At 33.7% G+C, this 22,238-nt stretch overlaps 1 protein-coding gene across 4 annotated transcripts in view; it reads left to right on the plus strand.

The window, feature by feature from the left end:
• The window catches only part of PolZ2 (DNA polymerase zeta subunit 2), a 59,802-nt gene extending 40,151 nt beyond the window's left edge, over window positions 1-19,651 (plus strand). For all 4 annotated transcript variants that reach the window (XM_090393699.1, XM_090393706.1, XM_090393716.1 and 1 more), the window contains exons 6-8: window positions 4,377-4,456; window positions 6,965-7,057; window positions 19,358-19,651. In XM_090393699.1, the coding sequence (XP_090249825.1) occupies window positions 4,377-4,456; window positions 6,965-7,057; window positions 19,358-19,393 (209 nt within the window). In that variant the 3' untranslated portion in view covers window positions 19,394-19,651. The remainder of the gene's footprint in view (window positions 1-4,376; window positions 4,457-6,964; window positions 7,058-19,357) is intronic.
• Window positions 19,652-22,238: the final 2,587 nt, after the last annotated feature.

The raw sequence follows: 22,238 nt of genomic DNA on the forward strand, positions 1-22,238 counted from the left end.
CCTTCCTTCCATTCCCTGGGCACCTTTCCCGCAGCCAGACTTTCATTGAAAAGCCAGGTTAAAGGCACTCTCAGTTCTCTAGCACATTCTCTCAAAACTCGTGGTGAAATACCATCCAGTCCCAAAGCTTTACTGACATCTAGAGTACTCAATATCTGAAACACACTCTCCTGTACCTCTAAACCTCGAACCAGCCCTATCCCTCTAGCATTAAAACTGACTCCTCTAGGATGAACTACTCCAATAAAGTGTTCATTGAACAATTCCACTATGTCCTCTGCATCAGTCACTCTATTCCCATTTTTATCCCACAATATCATTCTTTCACAGTCATTTCTCTTCCTACTGGCCACATAGCCAAAAAATTCCCTAGGATTTTCTTTGGATCTTACGGCCAGTCTCCTCTCATATTCCAGTTTCGCTTTCCTTACCACACTAGTCACTCTTCTGGCCTGTGTCTTATATTCTTCATGCATCTTCTCTTCACCTGTCTCCTTATATCTCTTCCATAGCCTCTTTTTTGCATGCAATTCCTGTTTAATATTGTTTGTCATCTACTTTACTCCAAATTGTGTCCTCATCTTCACTCATGGTATACAACTTACCATTGCTGCTAACAAATATTCTTTCACAATTTCCCATGCACCAATGATATCCTGGCCTTCCAATTCCTCCCTCCACGAAACTTCCCGAAGTTGACGTCTTAGACTATTATAATCACCTGCCTTATAATTCCACATATGTTCCCATCTCTTTGATACTCCTGCATGTCTATTCATTTTCCAAGTCAAAACCATATGGTCACTCTCTCCAACTGGTTGGAGAGATGTCATCTCAGTTATTATCAACTCCTCTGATGCTATGACCAAATCCAAAACTCTTGAACCTCTTGTTCACTCTATTACATGTTGCCTGAGACATTTGTCCCTCAAGAATTCTAGAAATTCCATTCCCTTATTGCTACATGCATCTTTCTCTTCCCAGTTTATACTACTGTAGTTAAAATCTCTCATAACAATCATTCTTCTTGCACTTGCCAAAACTCAACTGTCTAAATATTTCCTGGTCCCCACCCTCTGTACTCCTGGGTTTGTAGCAATACCCCACTAAATATCCTGTCTTACCCACCTCTACCTCATACCATATGCTTTCAAAATCATTAGTGTCACTGCCTTCCAAAGTCTCCACTCTTAGAGGACATAGGTTGTCACGTATCATAAGCAGTACTCCACCACCAAGCTTACCCTTCCTATCCTGCTGAAAAATGCTGTTCCCGGCGACTTCTATTCCTGTTATTATATCCTCTTCTGTCAACCACGTGTCAGTGATCCCAATAATTTTTGTCCAGGCTGATGCTATCTGCGCCACCAATTCCTCTCCCTTATTTTGGATACTCCTGGCATTAGTATGTAGCATATAAATGCCATTGTTTCTATACCCAGCATTATCCCCTCTAGACTCCACTGGGCTCAGTGTTACCTGATGTCGTCCCCCCCCCCTTCTCCCACATACCCATTCCCACAAGAGGCCACCCCTTCTACCATTCTCCCTTGGACACACTGACTTTTTCAGAACAGCAATCTCTCCAGATGCCTGCGTCCTTCTTCATTCAAATGTAAGCGGTCTCTCGCATACAATTCCTTTCTTTCCTCAAACGCACTCCAAGCATCCACATATACCAGTCCTCTCTTGTCACACATTCTCGCTATTATGCCATTCAATATCACCGCTCTTCTGCTCAGCTCATCATACCTAGGCAACACGCACACTATTTTTCCTCTCTCTGTCTTCTTCCGTACAACCTCAAGCAAAAATCTCATATCTCTTGCTGCCCAACTTACATTACCACTCAAGTGATTTGTTCCTACCATCACAATCATCTCATCCACCCTTTCACCTCTCTTAATTGCCACCCTTTCTATTGTTCTTCTTGGCAAACACTCCTCACACATCCTATCTTGAACACCACGGATCATTGAGTCGCCATACATTATACCTCTTACCATTCCCTCTCTCCTATTGTTTCCATTCTCTCCTCTTCTTTCATTCCCATAGGTCTCTCTCATTCCCTCTCCTCTACTGATATTCTCTCTTCTAGCATTCCCATACCTCTCTCTCCTACTTTTCCATTCTCTCCTCTTCTAGCACTCCCATACATCTCTCTCTCTCTCATTCCCTCTCTCCTACTGTTTCCATTTTCTCCACTTCTAGCACTTCCATATCCCTCTCTCATTCCGTCTCTCCTACTGTTTCCATCCTCTCCTCTTCTAGCATTCCCATACCTCTCTCTCTCATTCCATCTCTCCTGCTGTTTTCCATTCTCTCCTCTTCTAGCACTTCCATATCTCTCTCTCATTCCCTCTCTCCTACTGTTTCCATTTTCTCCACTTCTAGCACTTCCATATCCCTTTCTCATTCCCTCTCTTCTACTGTTTCCATTCTCTCCTCTTCTGGCACCCCCCCCCCTTCCTCTCACTCATTCCCTCCCTTCTACTGTTTCCTTTCTCTCCTCTTCTAACGCTCCCAAAATTCTCTCTCTCTCCCCTACTCTGATTCGGCTTGCATTTATCTCTTCCATTCTCCTAATCTTATCTTTCATACTTCTGCTCTCATTCACAAGACATTCCACCTCCTCTTTCAGCTCATCTATCTCCCTCTGCAGGTCAGTCACTCTTAATCTAAATTCACTCTCCCAAACAAAACCATCTCCTAAGCTTTCACAGTCACTCACGCCTTCCACATTATCAACTATTATTTTCTCATTCATATATATATATATTTTTTTTTCATTCTCTCCTATTACACTATGTTAATAATGTTCAAATAAATTAAATGATGAAGTATTAAGTCTGTTAATATTTTGTTGGAGTCAATCTGGCCTCCATACAGTATTGTATTTATTTATTATTATTATTATTTATTATTATTTTTTTTGAATCCTCATTATTATATAGATAAAATTTAGATCTTCTAATGAGACAGATTGAGAAGAATTATTTCTAAATTTAGGGAAATCTTGCATGTGCCCATTATTTATATCATTGCACTTCTCTAATTCAGAGAAGATACAGAAATCATCTACAGAAATGATAATTCATAGATTTATGAAAACCTAAGTATAGTTAAAGTTATAATTATGTGAACAGCATATTTTTGTATGGATGGCTGTTCATAAATTCCATTCTAAAATCTGAGGAGTTTTCTAGTCCTTTTCATCTAAACCTTATTAACCAGTCTTAAGTAGAGGTAACAGCTTGCAGTCTTGGTAATTGATTGGAACACATTTTCACTTTGCCACATATAAGCTGTGGATTCAAATTCCATTGTAGTGTGGATCCTTTGGGAAACACCTTTAGATGATAGATGATCTGCACTACCTGATGTGACATGAACATTTTGTTGATTGGAGACCTAAAATGTCTATGAAAAATTATTTTATTTACACAGCAAGGTTTTCTGGCCTTCTCTGTGGGCTGTGTTACAAATTCCTAAATGTTTTATGGATTGAAACCATAAAATCCACACACACACACACACACCCCTCTTACTCACTTGGATATTTTCTTCTCTAAAGGCATATTGTCTGAAAATGTATTTGAACAAACATGGGAATTGTCATTGTCAATAAGCCATCCAGTGAGTTTCCCAAAAATTATGATAGGACTAACTTGAGGCATTCTCAGGTGATAACATGGATATGGTGAGGGGAAAAAAATTAAAGAAAAAAGGTGATAAGGGGATAATAAATCTCATATTATTTTACAGCTGAGTACGAAAATCGGAGATCGAAATCTAAGAGTTTCATGCCGAAGAACTATTGGCGAGTCCAAGCATAAGTCATCACTTGGGTAGTACAACACTATGGCAACTGGTGTCAAAGGTGGAGCAAGCTCTGCCCCTATCCTTAATATTTTCTCATAATGTAAAACGCACCTCCTAGGAGATGTATTACTGTTTTACATTATGAGGAGAGGTCACTACCCGTACCGGTTTTGACCTTTATTGAGGACTTACGCTTGGACTCGCCAATAGTTCTTTGGCATGAAACTCTTAGATTTCGATCTCTCGATTTTCGTACCCGGCTGTAAAATAACACAGGATTTATTATCCCCTTAACTTAATTTATGTCGCCGGAAAAATAGCTTCTTGGATCTTTATTGAAAAAAGGTGTAGTCATTATGAATTCTATTATGCTTCCAACTTTTTAATACACAAAGTTTATTCTGTGCAGATATATACAGTATAAAAATGTAGATAAATCTTAGCTTACTGGAACCTTCGAGGAAAATTGAGTTCAAACCTAGTTTTTCTTTTTAAAATAAATTCATAATGATATTACCTTCTTGTTGTTGATTAAAACTACATGTATTTTTTAGACTGTACATTTGCATTACAAATTCATACAAAGGAATCAGCTGCTGTCAATATAACTCTGGGAGATGATCCTGAATTTCAGGTAGGAATATTTGCATATGAAATCAAGAAAGATAGTATTTGATTATTGAATTCCATAATTTGAGTTTGGCATTGAATTATCCTCTTACTCTTCTTTTAATCCTTTGAATCATAAAAAATATCCATAAATGCATTTGACTCTCATTATAGCAGATAAGGACCAAAGAATAGTTTTTTACAGTTAAATCACTATAGCAGAGATAGTTATGACAAATTATTATAAATTAGTGAAAGGTTAAAAACATAGCTCAGCAGGTACAATGTGATGCTAAAAGAAATTCATTATAAGAAACTATCTGTTATTACAAATCATACCTGTGGTTCCTCCAAGTTATAGTGAGAGTTGACTGTAGGATAGTTTGCTGTTGGGAATTTTTTTTTAGCATAGCATATTTGTAGACGTTTTGTCAGGGAATCAGAGGGAACAGGGAAAAATCAGCTACAGAACAAATTCATCATGAACAGAATTGAAGGTCCTGAAAAGTCTCGTGAACTTTTCAGATGAACCTTTTGGAAAGGAGTCTTTGGAGATTTCTTCTTGAGAAGAACTAGGAATGAAGGCAATAGTTGCTTATTAATTTTGTGATGATATCCGAGTCATAACCATTAGAGAAGGAAGTAATTTTAATAAAAACCAGTTCAGTTTTTAGAAGAGAATTTATGGATCATAAGATTTGTTCATGAAGCATTGGCTTCTAATTATATATTTTTGACTGTAGATCCGTGCGTTCATGGACCCCTTGAGGGTACATGGCAGGAATTTGATGATGATGAGCATTAACATTTTGATAATGTTTGACTTCTGAGATGGATGATTGATGAGAAGCATTAGTATATCTTTCCATATACTGAAAACTTACTATTAGGCGGTCTGTGGTAATTCTTCTATTATCTTCTCTTTCCAGAGTAAATTTAATTCTTGTTGGGTTGACTGAATTAATGTTGTGAAATTAAACATGGAGTTGAAATGAGGAGATCCAAATTGCAAAAAAGGTCAACATATCAACATTTTCACATAGGTTAGCTTATATATATTCTCTAAAAGGTATATGCTGATCTGCTGGCCATGAACTTCTTAGATTTCTTTTTCATGTAAAAGAAATTGCTCTAAAAAGAATTCTTCTTTGCTTTCTGTATTTTTTAAAGTTCTGACTTTTCTGTATTTTTAAATAATCCCATGCATCCACAGTATTTTCTTATGCTTTTTTCATTCAGTCTCTGAGATGTGGTTTTGTTTTCAAATTCTTTCACATTTTCCCCAGTAATATTTGTATATTGGGTCTACAAGTCTTTTGAGAGTTGTCATTATGCTTCCAATTTTTAATACACAAAGTTCAGACAATTGTTGCTTCTTTTCAAATTTTTCATAATGCATTATTTATTTTCTTTTCAGTATGATATGAATTTTTATTCTGTTTAAAACTTTATAGTCAGTGATGCAGGATCATGAGCATTGCACATATGAATTTTGCAAAAGTCTTGTCTACAAAAAGATTTGTTCACTGTAGCAAAATCTGTAAATTTGGGTTAGTGAGGGAGAGGAGAGAGGATTAAATTACGTGTTTTTTTTTTTAACAAAATTATAGCATAAGGTCATGAATAGGAGATTTTTAAATTCTTCATAGACAATATGCTAGAGCAGCTTCCACTTTCCTTCATGAATAAATCAGTAAATCATCTAATTATTTAGAGGAATCTCATTTGTTTTATTTTTCTTTACCTCAGTAGCACTGGCTAATTGATGGTATTTGTAATGAATTCAGTCCTCGTTCAGTAATCAAGTGGATAGTTATTTAATACTCTTAATTTTAATATTTTCTTATCTGTGTACATAATTTGCATATCACTGTGCAAAATATGTTCAAAAGTAATTATTTTCTCTATGTGTTATGTGTGTGTATATATGAGTGAAGGGGGAAAGGATGAGAATTAAGTATGTTCATTTGACACAGTCAAGTAGCAAGTCTTTCAAAAACAATATTATTTAAGCTTTAAAATTTCATTTATTGAAAGTATTGGAACATTGTTTTGGATTAAATCATAGCTGTTGAACTCATAAATGATGTGAACTAATAATTTGAAGAGTATATTCTTTGTTTTTTAAATGGTGTCAACAAACTTTCAGAATTTTTTATGTCAGTTTTTTTTCCCATTGAAAGACTACAATAATCTATTTTGGAATAACATCACTTCTGAGGATCTATTAAATATATGCTACCATGTGGCATATGGGTGTGTGTGTGTAGGGGGGTGGGGAAGAACATGTTCACTGAACCAGTATGCAGGTTGGATCAGATGCCATCTCATAGAGATAAGTATAAAGTAGTTCCCACAAGATATCTAGAGTGTTTTTATTAACATACTTTTGATAATGTTCATTAGAAAAATTCTAAAATATTTAAGCTTATATTCAGGCAACTGTATTTTACTTATTGAAAATGTTTTTAAAAATCTGAGTTTTGTAATATATTTTGACATGACAATATTTTATATTCTTAACAATTTTCAGAATTTTCCATGGATAGAAGCAGAGCATCATCATGTACAAGTTAATACATCTTCAATTTCTCCATTGAAAACAATGGATACCCCTTTGTGTAAGGTATGATTAAAGACTTTTATGTTATGTTCTAGAAACTTTTTCACCTGATTACAAAGTAATTTATTAAGAAATTATATTCTTGTATTTTATCCAGGTGTAAGCAAACAAAGTTTGCACCTGAATTATCTTCGTGACTAGCTACTTGTATGTGGAGACTGTTAACCTCACATCAGTTGTCTCATAATGTAAAGCCTACTTCAAAAGGAAGTGTGCTTTGCATTATGGGATACTGAGGTAATTGACGTGAATTAACAGACTGTATTTAAGTAGCCTAGTCACAAAGATACTTCATATGCAAACTTTGTTTTTTTTACGCTTGGATAAAGGATTAGTTAAGAATATAATTTCTTTGCAAGTATAATTTACTGGTAATTTATTAACAAGTAAAAACTCTTTTCACAACCTCCAATCCAGAGTATTTTAATAATAAGATGATACACTTGTTTTTTTTTTTTTTACTGGTATATGGAAAATATATTAATTTAGTCTTATTAATTTTTTGGGTTTGAATCCCATTGATGAGACCTTAAGAAAACCTCAAAGAGAGAATCCCTCACTATACTTGGAATTCCCTTCTCCACTTACCCAATATTATCAATTCAACAAGACCTTATATACAAAAACATTGAAACTTGAAACCTTAGAAGATTGAGCCACTTTCTTTTTCCTCTAAAGTCATAGTCCTTAAAACCATAATCTTCCTTGCTCAGTTGTATATAATAAATGTTACAGACATCACAGAAACTGAAGAAAAGCAATTATATAGTAAGCCTGTACAATTTTTTTGGTCCAACTGATACCAAGAAGTTAAAAAGGAATTTCTTCAACTATCAAAGAATCATGGAGGGTTCACGGAGGCTTCAGGCTTCCAGTCTTAAAATTCTGCTATTTAAACAGTATATCTTCAAAAATCCATAAAATGTTGCAGACCAATCACATATGTGCAGATCTCTGGTACTTTCTCTTCTTTCATTCATTCCCTGTTTGGAGTAAATGATTATAAAAGCCCAAAAGTAGAGGTTGTTCCCGAATACTATTCTGTGCTCAACTCTAAGATTGCTACAACATGCTGGCATTGACATTCTTTCCATTAAAAGTAAAATGTGGTATAAAGAAATCTTGAACTCTTTCATCACAAACTTCCACACTTGAAAACAACACTTTGTTTCATAACCTACTGAATTTCCAAGGATACTCTTACAGTGGGATCTTGCTTAGAGAATTGCATTCTTGTGTAGAGGCTTAAGTGCTGTGAGGACATTATGTTGGAGGTTTAATGGATTTTTTACAACACTCAGAAAGAATTAAATTAGAATTTAATACTCCTATATTTCGTCCTAGTCACTAGGACATCTACGGGGATTACAAAAACAATTAATGTAACATGCACACAAAAACTTACAATACTAAGCCCAACCACGTGGGTGACACTATTACAAAAACATTTAATGTAACATGCACACAAAAACTTACAATACTAAGCCCAACCACGTGGGTGACGTGGTTGGGCTTAGTATTGTAAGTTTTTGTGTGCATGTTACATTAATTGTTTTTGTAATCCCCGTAGATGTCCTAGTCACTAGGACGAAATATAGGAGTATTAAATTCTAATTTAATTCTTTCTGAGTGTTGTAAAAAATCCATTAAACCTCCAACATAATAGAGAATTGCATGTGGTCGCCTTCAGTCAATACCATCAAATGGAGGTACTTGGACATTGGAGATCCAATCTGTGACATCTGTTACTGAATGGAAACAGGAATATGCATTCTACAGCTGCTCTCTTGCCCTGCATATTTGGAACAGATTATGTAATATGTTTGGCATTCCATTTATTTTGAACAGAACAGGTTCTTTTTTTTTGTTGTTGCAGTACCTGCTGCCTGTCAGCAATGGGAAGAGAATTTTTATTTTTATAATTAATGAATTAAAATACCATTTAAGGGAGACTTGGAAGGAACATGGATTAGAAAATCAGCAATATGACATATAAATGCTTTACAATATTGTATTGTGGAAATTTTATTGTTCTGTCAGATACTTTTTGTATTTAGAAAGAAGCATTCTAAGAGATGTCAAATTTTTGGCTAGGTGGTGTAGACCAGGGGGAGATAAAATTCTGTCTACAAGAGTGGCTGGAAAGTTCTGATAATCACTACGAAGGAAACTGAGGTAGAACCATGTAACTTACACTTTCTACATATTCGTCATGAAGTGTTATACACTTGTTACAATGCTGCTGTAACATTTATGCTCCTCTGAGAAAATAGCCTTTCCCTTGTATTTTAGTAATTACTATAAGAGGTTTTTTAAATGGTTCCATCCTCTTAGTTCAGTGTGGTCCTATGATCAATTGCAGGGATGATGGGAAAGCAATCCCAGGCAGAGAAGGCCAACTCAAGACAGTTAACTCAGATAAGGCTAACGACCTGGATATCAGTCATCTTTGCACTTTAGTTTCAATTGGTCTTTTGGTTGTTCATCTGCATAAGACTGGTGAAAAAGGAAAAATGATAGTCTTTGGCTATTATCATTATTATCATTAAGAGAGACCTCCGGGAAGTCGGACTGATCAAGGGAGCCCACATACTACATGCATAGCTATCATACTTGTTCTTGAATTCATTCACACTGCTTACACACACAACATCCATCGGCAATCCATTCCAATTCTCTCTGAGAGAAACTTCTAGATCTTAATCCGTTATTTGTAGCATTTGTTCTCAGCTTCCAAGGATACCCTCTTCTACTTTCCCCACCCTTTATAAAATAAAATATTCCCATCAACTGAAATCTGTACGACCCTTTCAGTAGTTTGTAAGTTTCAATCATATCACCCCTTTTTCTTCTGTTTGCTTGTGTCTGCAGTCTACAAATTCTCAATTTGTCTTCATAATCAGTATTCCACAATTCTGATGTGATTTTTAACACTCTCCACTGTATCAGAATCATAAGGGAATGCACAATAGTCCAAGTGAGGTCTTATCAAGACCTTGCAAAGAGGAAAAATGACATCCTTATATTTACATGTCAAAGTTCGTTTCAGCATTGTGATTATCTTTTGAGTTGTATTTGCAATCTTTGCTACATGGTCCCTGAACTTCAACTTCCTATATACTAACACTCCAAGATCCCTAGCTTGATCGGTTTCTTCTAGCATAATCCCACCAATATAATACATTGGATATCTAATCATGCCAAAGTGCATGACTAGCCACATTCCTAATTGCCCTACCTATCTTTGCATCATCAGCAAATAGCTTCATCACCTGTCAAATCCTTTCCAATGTCATTAATTATACATATTGAATAACAGTGGATCAAAGACTGTCCTTGTGGTACATCACTGGTTACCTTAAATTTTACAGACTCGCATCCCCCATATACCACTTTTTGATATCTGTCAGTCAGCCATCCTCTTATCCACGCTGATATTTTATAATTCAGTACCATATTCTCCAATTTATGCAGCCTATAAAATGTTATGAAAGAGCTCAGGCTTTTTTTTTTTTCTCTATCTCTTATCTATCTATCTGTCTTTTCTTTCTTCTAATACTATCAGGCTCTCTTGCACCCTATACTAACTACTCTAGGCATATGATGAACACCCCTTTACTCTTTTGACCTTTCTTGAGGTGACCTTTCTTGGTCTGAGCTGTGACTCCTCGTAATGCATATCCTATACATGTCTCAAAGGAAGTAGGTTGATTTAGATTTACGACTGAAGTATCTCGGGCTATGAGGCTAGTGTATTATGTCTGTTAATTGTGTTCTAATGGCTAGTTTTTCCTGTTTTGTGGGATGAAAAAGCAGAGCTTCCTGGATGAAAAACTCTGCTACCTCTGTATCTGAAAGGAAGTGTGCTTTGTATTATGGATACTGAGGTGATTGATATGAAGTTAGCAGCCTCTAAATACTAGTAGCTTCCTAGTTGTGAATCTACTTGACATAAAAATGTTTGTTTGCTTACACTTGGGTAAAAGGATTAAACAAGAATATAATTTCTTTGCAAGTATAATGTAATTCAGTATGTTCATTTATTTGATAAATCTAAATTATAAATTAAAGATGACAAGAAATTATATTCTTGGTTTCATCCTTTATCCAAGTGTAAGCAAACAAAGGTTGCATGTGAAGTCACTTCACGACTGGGCTACTTGTATATAGCGGCTAATGACTTCACATCAGTTGCCTTAGTATCCCATAATGCAATGCACATATCCTTACAGACATGTATAATGCTGTGCATTGTGGGAAGGGCCACTACCCCTACCCTTATTACTAAAATCCAGTGGTGTGGCATGCCCATTTCAGTTGGGTGTGCTGTCATGTGAGTTATACAACGCTCTACAAATTTCACGTCAATTTGACCGTATGCAGGGGCGTGTGTCCGCAGAAAATTTTCCAGATTGGGGGGGGGGGGGGGGGCTCGGAGACAAATAATTACATCAATAAATTTTTAGAATTATTGATTTAATTAAATAATTACATCAATTTTAGCATCTTTTAGCATTTTTTGATGTCATTATTTATCGATGTGAATTTCAGTTTAAAAGCAAAAAAACAAAACTAACAAGTAAAATAATATTAAATTATATACACTTACCTTTTAAAAATGTATTTTTCTGTCTAAATTTGTTTCACTATCAATTTACACTTCGCTCAGTGACTCACTAGACACGGCAAACGAACTGGTCTCACGGTTCACGAATCAGAAAAAGATGAACCAAAAACAGGAACACGTGTTTTATTGCTGCAATAAAACACATATTCTATGGCTACCCCCACCATGGGCCGAAACAGGCCAACTCATAATAAAATTTTAAGATAGACAGAGCTTACATATAAGGTTATATGTAAGCTTTGACTATAATTTGACTGGTTATAAGACATAAGTATACATATCTCAATCACTTTTATGATTATAATTTGTGGAATTTTACAAACAGGGAACTCCCGGTGGGGGGGAGTGTTCCCTGTTTGCCCCCCCCTCCCTCTGCAGACGCCCATGACCATATGATTGCATTTTTATCGATGTATGAAAGTTTTGAGAGTGCTTATCTTAATTGGTCCAATGCAATTAATTGCAGGATAACTGTGAATACTTCTGCATAGAGTGGGGGAACAATCTCTTTGTTTTAAGATTTATTAGAAAACAACAATTAAGGAGGATGCTATAGTTGGTTGGTATATTTGAAATACTCAAAGATGAAAATATGTGAACCATCATTTATAAGACATGTTAGAATAGGAAATGAAAAGAAAGAATAAGTGTGAGTAGAAATATTTTCATTAATGGTAAACAAATTATTAATAATTAACATTTGTGATATGTGTGCCCTATAAGTTGCTGGGTAGAGCAATTAGCATGATCCTATAAAGTCTAGACATGAATAAGTGAATTTATGATGGTATAATTAAAAAAAAACTTACGAGGAGACAGAAAATGGCAGGAATAAATATCATTTGATGGAGCAGCAAATCATTTCATAAAATTTGTGCCCATGTTATGTGTATTTCTCTGGTTTGTGTATATTTTGCTCTGTTTTTTTTTCAAGAAATTTCTTTTGTTTACAGAGACTCAGTATACATAACATCCGATCATTATTGGAATTATTCGCTCTTTCAAGAATCCTACATTCATCAGTTTTTTTTTTTTAATTTTTTAAAAAAAGTTGACCCCCCCCCCATAATGTATAACATCATAACGTGAAACACATCTCCTAGGAGATGTGTTTTACGTTATGGGTAATATTAAGGATAGTGACCTTTAAGGTGGAGACCTTTACTATGAGTTGCCCTGTCATGAAAGGTTTACTTACGCCTGGAACTACCAAAACTTTATAGTTTCTCTATTCAGCTTTGAAATAATGTTGGATTCATTATCCACTTAATTTGAATAATTTTGCATCGCCAAAGTGAAGCCTTTTGGCTCTCTTTTTCAATATTTTTATTTTTTTAGTATCAGCTGTTCTTCTGTCTTTTCAATCTCATATATGCTGGTATTTTGTTGTAGATCAGCAACGTCTTATAATACACAGAATATTCATTTTTGTTCAGGAATAGATTTTTTTTTGCTGTTTGTTGTTTCCGAAGACTAGAATAAAAATGTCTCTGTACCGTTAAAAAACTTTGCAACCTCAACAGATGCTATACTACATAGCAAGAGAAACATTTAGTTTTTTTCCTCCTAACATCCACTTTCAAATTTTCATTTCCAGAAAACGTGTAACAGCTGTTTGTAATAAAGCCATTGGATATAGTAATCGCTCAACTCATTACAAGTGACAACATTCAATTGAATTGGTTGACACAATAACCAATCACAGCTGCTAGATACTGGGTGAGCTCAAAATTTTAGCTCACCCAGCCCTTCCTTCTCAGTGGTTTAAAAATATTAGAAAGCTAAAAATTTGACTAATTTATCGGACTGTACCGTAGTGAACCTTCAGCTTCGTTATCCATGAGGATGGTTGACTTTTATCAATAAAAAAGGGAATTTATATTAGTATATCGTAATGCCTACCCATCGGCTGCATCAAAGTTGAAGTGGATCGTAGTGATCAGTTGTGTCATATTACTTCTTCCATCGCCATCATTTGAAATGGTGGAAGACACTGTTCATCCATATCCTGGATCTCACAATAGTGAACTCATATATATTATATAACAAAGTCCACAGGAATATCCGACTACAACAATATGTTGAAGCAGTAGTTAAGGTCTTGTGATATCAGCTCCTCATGAAAGTGGACATCTTATTAGAAGAAATCATTTTCCACATGTGATTCCTGTCACTCCAGGAAGTAAGGGAATAAGAGGACAGAGGAAATGCTCTGCACACACTTTTTCTGCAAAGTGTGTGCAGAAAAAGTAAAACAAACATCTGTAGGACAGGAAAGAAAGTACACAACTGTATACTGCAAGCAGTGTGACGTCCCACTTTGTCTAGGAGTGTGTTTTGATGATTGCCACAGAAAGATACATTGTGCATCAATGCATGTGCCACAGAAAGGCACATGCATTGATGTATTAAACTCCATATTTCATTATTTTACAACATATTTCTAGTAATACTAAAAAATAAATGAATATTACCCAAAATGTATATATATAATGTTATTTAATATGCCTTGCATTTCAAAAACTGAATGGCCTAATTCAATAATTTACCGCTCGATTTTTGTGGCCGATGGGATAATTATAGTGATGTACACCTCTATGTAAAATTATATTTTCATTATAATAATAACACACATTAATTTTATTTATAATTTTCATTATTTATGTAACATCTAAGCAATATTTTGACTGAATTTGTTGAATTTTGAACACTAAAGAAGTAAATATAAGTAGAAACTAATAAAAAAATTAACTTTTAATTTTTTCAAAAACCTTGATTTCTTGCAACTCGTTTCTGGAGCCCACACCACTTGTATAACTAAAATTTTTGTTCCAATTATTTGTCAGAGATGCTAACTAAAAGACAAAATATAAGTATTTGGATATTCCATAGAAATACTGCACCGCAATTTTTTAAATAAAGCTAAAAATGGTCAGGGTTCTTTAAGTTCCAGTAGGTCTAGGACTTAAAGTGTTAATGGAGAAAGATTTGAGGAGTCTGCAAGTTTGAGTACCTGGGATTCATTATTAATATGAAGAATTGCTGTTCAGAAGAAGAATAAGAATGGCTAAAACAATAGTCAGAGACTTGTATAAAAAAAGGAAGGATGGATCTATCTCTGTGGGAAAAGCAACTATTGGAAAATTCCAGTAGCATTTTTTCAAAAACCTATTTGAAAAACGACTGCTTCCAATAGTTAAAAGAAAGTTAAAATATTTGGAAACATTGGAAGCAGTTGTTTTTCCAATAGTTAAAAGAAAGTTAAAATATTTTGGACACATTAAAAGGATGGAAGGAGGACTTCTCAGAACAATAATAGAAGATAAAATTCTTTGAAAAAGAGGAAGGGGTAGACCATCAATGGAATGGATGGTGTGTGTGTGGAGTGAGCTTTCAGAAAAACATATAACAGGGCTACATGGCAAGGAGTGGTGTGACATATCACTGAGCATTAGAGTGACCATATGGCATCTGTGGATGTCCAATGAACAAGTGATGACGATACATCATGTTTGTCAGGTTAAAAACACTATTGGGCTGAAAATATTATCAATAAAATTAAAATAAAACAATGGCTATTTAATACAGTTGAGGATAACAATTTCCAAACTTTGGGTATGGTAAGGCAGTCATTATGATTAAGGTTCATTCGATGAAGTAGAGCTTCAGCACTTTCTTTGAATAAACATTTATATTTAAATATAGATCCGTGTAATAGTTTGTTGTCTTCCCATTGGATCCCATGATTGCATTTTACTCCATGTTGTGTCAGGCCTGGTTTGTAAAGTTTGATAAGTTGTATATGGTCTTGATGTTTGGAAATATGTTTATTGTCTGATCTTTCTGTTTGTCCACAGTAAGATGAGTTACATGAACATGGTACTTAGTATACATAAGGTATCAATAGTGAAAGTTTGTTGTTTGGAGATGGCAACAGATTGTGAATTTGGTTGATTGGTTTTGAATGAGTGTTTATTTTTTCATAATCTTTACCACACATTCGGAAATGCTCTTGATGTAAGTAAGAGTCTTGTGGGTTTTTTATCTGTTTTTTTTTCACTTGAATACTGTCTGGGAGGTTGTTAATTATTTTTTGTATTATTGTTGGATTATATCCATTGAAACTGGAAACTCAAACAAGCAGCTCTACTAAATGGATTCAACAGCAACACAAAAAATAATTAACAGCCCTCCTTTGTTATCCAAAGGAAGACAAAGAACTCTGTATTATTCCCATACCTTACATCAACGGTGTGTATGTCTCTGAATGTGTGGCAAAGATTATGAAAAATTCCAAACTCATTGCTTCCTTCAAACCTATCAATCAAATTCACATTTTCTTACCTTTTCCAAAGAACAAACGTTCATCAACAATTCTTACTGGTGCATAACCAAGTATCATGCAACTTGTCTTACTATGGACAAACAGGAAGATCAGTTAAATATATTTCTCAACATCAAGACATATCTGGCTTATCAAACCTCACAAATCTGGCACAGTATGGAGGTGAAATTATTAGCCATGGGATCCAGTGGGAAAACACCAAACTGTTATATAGATCTGTGTTTATTTATGAACGTTTATTTAAAGAAACTGTTCAGGCCCTACTTTATCAACTGAACCTTAATCATAACGACTGTCTTACTATCCCTAAAGTTTGGAAATTGTTATCCTCAATTGTATTAAGTAGGTTCTACTTTCTTTTTATTTTACTTTATTTTATTCTGTTTTATCTTAATTTTATTTTATTAATATTTTGAACCCGATAGTGATTTTAACCTAGCAGATATGCCATTGCATGTATAGAGGAATTCTAATGTAATGCATTCACCATGCTGTTTCTTTTGTTCAAATTCCTCACACTGATGGTGTCTTATGATACACAAGATGAAATATTTGTATAACATATAATTTTTACTATAATACACATATGATTTTATAATTATGGAATTTCTACAAATCTCACTATACAAAAAAATCACATAGAGAGAGAGAGAGAGAAGACATAAGAAAAAAGTCTAATTTATTGTGTTACATGCTGGTTCAAGACAAAAGGATACAGGGGATTTCAAATAAGAAGTGATCACCATTTTCTTTTGAGCATGATAAAAATGAATTACATATTGAAAAGAAAATTATGTAAGAAAGTTTTTACAATAATTAAATTTGAGCAGCTTTGACTGGTAATCTGTGGATCCAAATGTACAAGTGTTATTTAAGAAAGAATGATAGTTTTAAAATAACAATTAAACCTTGTAGTGGCAGTCTCTAAAAAATATTCATTCAGCCACTGAGCCATGTGTGAAGTTGTCTGCAAGGACAGAGAAATCAGAACTTCATGATGGACTAAAGAGGTTAAAGAGGTTGTCATAAAAAAGAGAAAAGCATATTGAAAGTTACCAGTAAGCCAACATGTGCTCAGAGAGAATACAGAGAAAAATTTAAAAAAAGTGAAGCAGCATGTAAAAGTAGCTAAACAAAAGTCATGTGAAGACAAAAATAAAGAAGAAGATAAATAATACAAACATGGCAGAATATTCTGGAGGTTATTGAAAATGCTTAGAAATAGAGGAGGAATGCTGCAAAAGGAATCAGTGGTGGTAAAGGTAGCATTAAAATTGAAAATTAAGATATTCTAGGTGTTTGGAATAATTACTTTGAAAAATCTTTAAATGAAACTATAAGTTGCAGAACAGTGGTAGGAAATATTCAAGATGAATGCAATCAGGAGTACATATCAATACTTGAGGTAGAAAAGTACTACTGATTGCATTCGCCTTGAATGTTTTCCACCACTATTGCCACTTGTGTCACTTAACAATCATTAAGACTTATTCCATACAACTAGATTATCTTTATCTCCAGTTTTCATGTGACCTTTTATCATTTCTGATTCCTTTTACAGTACTCTTTCCTCCATTTCTGAGCTTTTTTCATAGTTTCTAGACCATTTTGCCAGCTTTGTGATTTTTATCTTCTGTATATTGTTACAGAAGATTTCCCATCATTTTTGTTCAACTACTTTTTTCACTGCATTTCTGTGAGTAAAGCATGGATTCATAGCCTATCTATAAATAAATAAATAAAATAAAAAAAGTGAGGAGGTGATACACTGTGAGAATTACAGAAGAATTTCCTTATTTGTGAGTGTTCCAGGAAAGATTTGTGCTTGTCATACTTAAATAGGCTAAGAAAAGCTGTGGAAGAGAAACATTGAGTAAAAAAACAAGGTGTAGGCCAAATATTGGTAGTCAAGATTTTTACTTTAAGACAGATAGTTGAGAAATTATAGGAATATAACAAGAATCTTTATTTAAGTTTTTATAGATCTGGAAAAGGCATACAGCTACGTACCAAGAGGAAAAGCTGTTCATAATGCACCATTTTTTTTTTTTTTTTTTTTGGAGTAAATGGAATTATGTTATACAGAGCAATACATTTCTATATTTAAGCTGTAAATCAGCAGTTAGAATTTGAAGGAGGTATAGGTAGCTGCATCCTGATGGGGGAAACCTATAGAATAAGAAAATATTTCAGCTATTTAGACACAATCTTCAGTGAAGATGACAAATCAAATAGGTAAACAGATTAAGCAAAGTGTGATAGGGAGTCAATTATACATTTATGTGGAGTAAGAGTGAAATTATTCAAATTGTTAAATGTTGCTATATACAAGATATTTTTCAATCCACTTTTAAATTAGGGACCTGAGAGCTGAGGTAGAAAAAAAACTATTCATAAACGACTAATTGACTAGAGATAAGATATGAAAACAACCACTGCACTGATTATTAGAAGCCTGAAGCAGCTTGAAAACTTCATTTGATCTCTAGAGCAAGGTTCCTGGCTTATCTAATTCATAGCCTACCACTGTACTATAGATTTTTACATCCTTTTGTGAGTGGTATTCGTAAATCAAAATTTAATGCCAATTTACTTTGACAACTTCCCAATGGAATATACAACAAATGTGTCCAAAAATGTGATGTAAATTTGTAATGGATGCCAGTGAATTTATTCTTGCTGGTGATAGTCTCAGTCAACAGTTGAATTAACATTTATTAATACCGTAATTATGATAGCAGCAAATATGGCATTTGCAAAAGTGGATTTTGTAATGGTGCATTTAGACTTCAAACCAAATTTTGCCAAGATACAAATGCTTTTTGTTACTTCCTGTGCCAGATTATTCTGCTGATGTGATTGCAATTGCTACTTGTTCCCATAATTTAAACAGATGTGCAGCTTGATGTAGATGCTATAAAATTAACCACCTTACCAGCCATTATGGATCAAATATGCATCCTCATACGCTTCGTATCCATCATATATTTCAATGTAATATCAATGGTATTACAATTTTAATATGCACTTCACAACCATGATAACCTTGACGTCTATAGACATCTTGGCCGGTAGCGTGGTTAAACATAGTGAAGAACATCCCAAAGAAAACATTCTGGGAACAGTTCAGAAGTTAAAGCAAATCTGAGAATAGTAGTTTTAAGAACAGAATGATTATTTTGAAGGAAATAAGTTTAACTAATTTTTAATTGTAATAGTTTATCAGTAAAATATTGAATAATATTTGATCACATCTCGTGTGTGTGTGTGTGTGTGTGTGTGTGTGTGTGTGTATATATGTATATATAGACATGTTATTATGCTCTTACAGATGCAAATGTATGTCATTGAAAAGGAAAATAAATGAAAGGACTTTGGGTGAAGCCAGTATTTAGGACAGTCCGTTTTGTCAGCTTGTTCACATCTGATGTAAATAGACTACTGCATGTTTATTTTTTCTTTATTCACTTGATAATTCAAGCTGAAATATCAGAGTTGAAAATACACAGATTATTAGAACACTGTTCTGTAGTATGATCTTTATATTAGAACATTTTGTATATTCTATTTTTATACTGCAGCATTCTGTATATTAGAATTTTATTAAATTGTACCATAAAACAGCTTCAAGTTTAGTATTATTTCTTTGCTGTGTTGTCACAACAACTACAAAAAATGTGATATCCTGGATTTTGTAATAGTGAAAAGAGATATTATTTTTAGCTATTTAATACTTTTTTTTTCTCAGCAGCAGTTCACATGCATCTGTATCAGTAATCGAGGCTATATCCTGCTTTAATATCACTACTTAAGTTGACATATTTAGAAAAATTGAAGACAGAAAGCCAAACTTAAGTGAAATAAATTTATTAGCTGAATTTTCTGTGTATTATAGGCATCCTCAGTACTTTAATAATGGAACACAATATAAAATTACAATTAAAGAATCATTTTCAAAAGTTGCTATTAAAGCATTAATAAGACAACAAATGGTCAGTAAAATTCTCAATTAATTAAAAAAAAATTCAATAATATAATAACCAGGAATTTGCATAAAAATTATCTAATAATATTTTCCATAAAGGGAACTTGAGGCCATCAGATCTGTGTAAGTTAGATTAGTGTAGAAAGGTCTCACAACTCTTTTTATATAAACAGTCTATAAGGAATATCTACCTGTATGTAAAAAGTTAATTTTTTCCAAAAAAACTATGGTTATTGAATTGAATTACACAACAGATGACTGTAAAGTAAAAAAACCACAAGAGCATGGGATCTGATAAACACCTGGAAGGTTGAGTGGGGAAATCTTCCTGACAGAACAAAAGGATACTACAAATACATTTAGAAATCCCTTTAATATTAGGGAATGGAATGCGAGTGATGTCTTCAGGAGATCTTGGTTTTCTGAAGCTGTTAATAGTCTTTCTTAATAAAAGATTTGTTAAAGCCATTTTTCATAAAAACAGATTTGATGTAATTAAATTCTTGTTGTAAAAGGTCTTCAGTGAAACAAATATTATGAGTATGATGTGACAGGTTTTAATAGTTTCAATCTTTTGAACAGAATGATGAAAATTAGGATGGATATAATAATCGATATGAGTTTCTTTTCAAAAAAAACAGAAATTGTCAACTATCATCTGGTTGACAAAGAGTTAAAATATCTAAAAAAGCTAGTTGATTGTTTTTTTTCTTTCTTCTAAAGTAAATAAATATGATTTACCTGAATTCTCATATGAATCATGTTTATTTTTTTGAAATGAATAGTTTTAAACCTTTCCATACTGCAAACATATATGTACATTCTGCACCATACTGTAAGTTTAGGAGAAATGTCTTTAAGGAGACACTCTTCAAAATGCTCCTTGTAGTAATTTGCAAGAGTAGGAGAGATAGCAGCTACCCATGACTATTCCTTTAACTTTTTGGTATAATTTGTCTTGTACACTGAAATAACTAGGTGGATTACAAAGTCAACCAGTTTGATGATATCAGAAGGAAAATCTTGTTTAAGTAAATTAATTAATAGTATCTGTCAAAGGAATGTTTGTGAAAAGAGATATTATATCGAAACTTAAATAAAGCATCTGAAGGTTCTGAATATAGATTACAAACTTTTGTTTTAAGATATAGAGAGTTCTTGATGTGAGAAGTAGATTTTCCAGTAAATTAAGCAATAAGGTAGATAAGTATTTACAAACTTTATATGTGGGACAGCCGATACAATCTACTACCAGTCTTAATGGAATACCTGGAATATGAATCTTGGAAGACCATATAATCTGGGCAGTTGAGCATGAAAATTTTTTAGTTTTTTCTTTAATGCTTTGTCTCACTGGAAATATTATCAATCAATTCATTGACTTGACTAACTTGTGTAGTAGTTGGATCAAATGAGAGGGGATGATAAGTAGAGAAATCACATAGTATTAAGGAAATCTTTCTAAAATATTCTTTCTTATCTTGTATGACTACCGCTTTGCCTTTGTCTGCCTGAGTAAGGATAAAATTATTATTCTTTTTTAGAGAATTAAGTGTTTTGAATTCTGTTGGAGTTAGATTAGAAGGTGGTAGTTTTGCTTTGAAAAGAATCATGTCTAATTGAAGATAAACTTCGTTAGCAGTCTCAGCACAACACTTATCATCCTCTCTCATCTGACACAACTTCTAGCCAAGTTAATAAAGTCAATAAATTGATTCATAATATTTTCATTTGGGACAAAGAATTCAAGGAAAAGTTAAAAATTCTTTGTGCTCATCCACCTAGATTATATGGTCTTCCCAAGATTCATAAACCATGGTGATTCATCTATAAAACATGCTGTTAATGACTGCATTACTGTTTTGAGTTTTTCAAGAGTGAAAATCAAAAACTGCAAGAAATGCTATAGACAAACAGAAGAAAAGTAACAGACATTGGTGGTTTTTGTAGGTACAAATGGTTTAACTAGTAATAAATATAATATGAGAGACAGTATGAAGGGATTGCTGAAGGAGAGTGATGAATGAGTGAGTGATGGAAAATCATTAATTTGTTACCAAGATATGATAATTGTGAAGTAAGGAGAAGGGATGTGATAGCAGTTATGTACAAGGAATGGTTGCAAGTCTTTGAATGTGTGAAGTAAGTATGGTGGAAGAATGGATTTATTTAAAAGGGATTGGTTGCACTTGAGTGTATTTGATATCGGGGTGTAGAGAAATTACTT

The sequence above is a fragment of the Typopeltis vanoorti genome, chromosome 1 (assembly GCF_054136105.1).
Source record: "Typopeltis vanoorti isolate ZY-2024b chromosome 1, IOZ_Tvanoo_1.0, whole genome shotgun sequence".
NCBI lineage: Eukaryota > Metazoa > Arthropoda > Arachnida > Uropygi > Thelyphonidae > Typopeltis > Typopeltis vanoorti.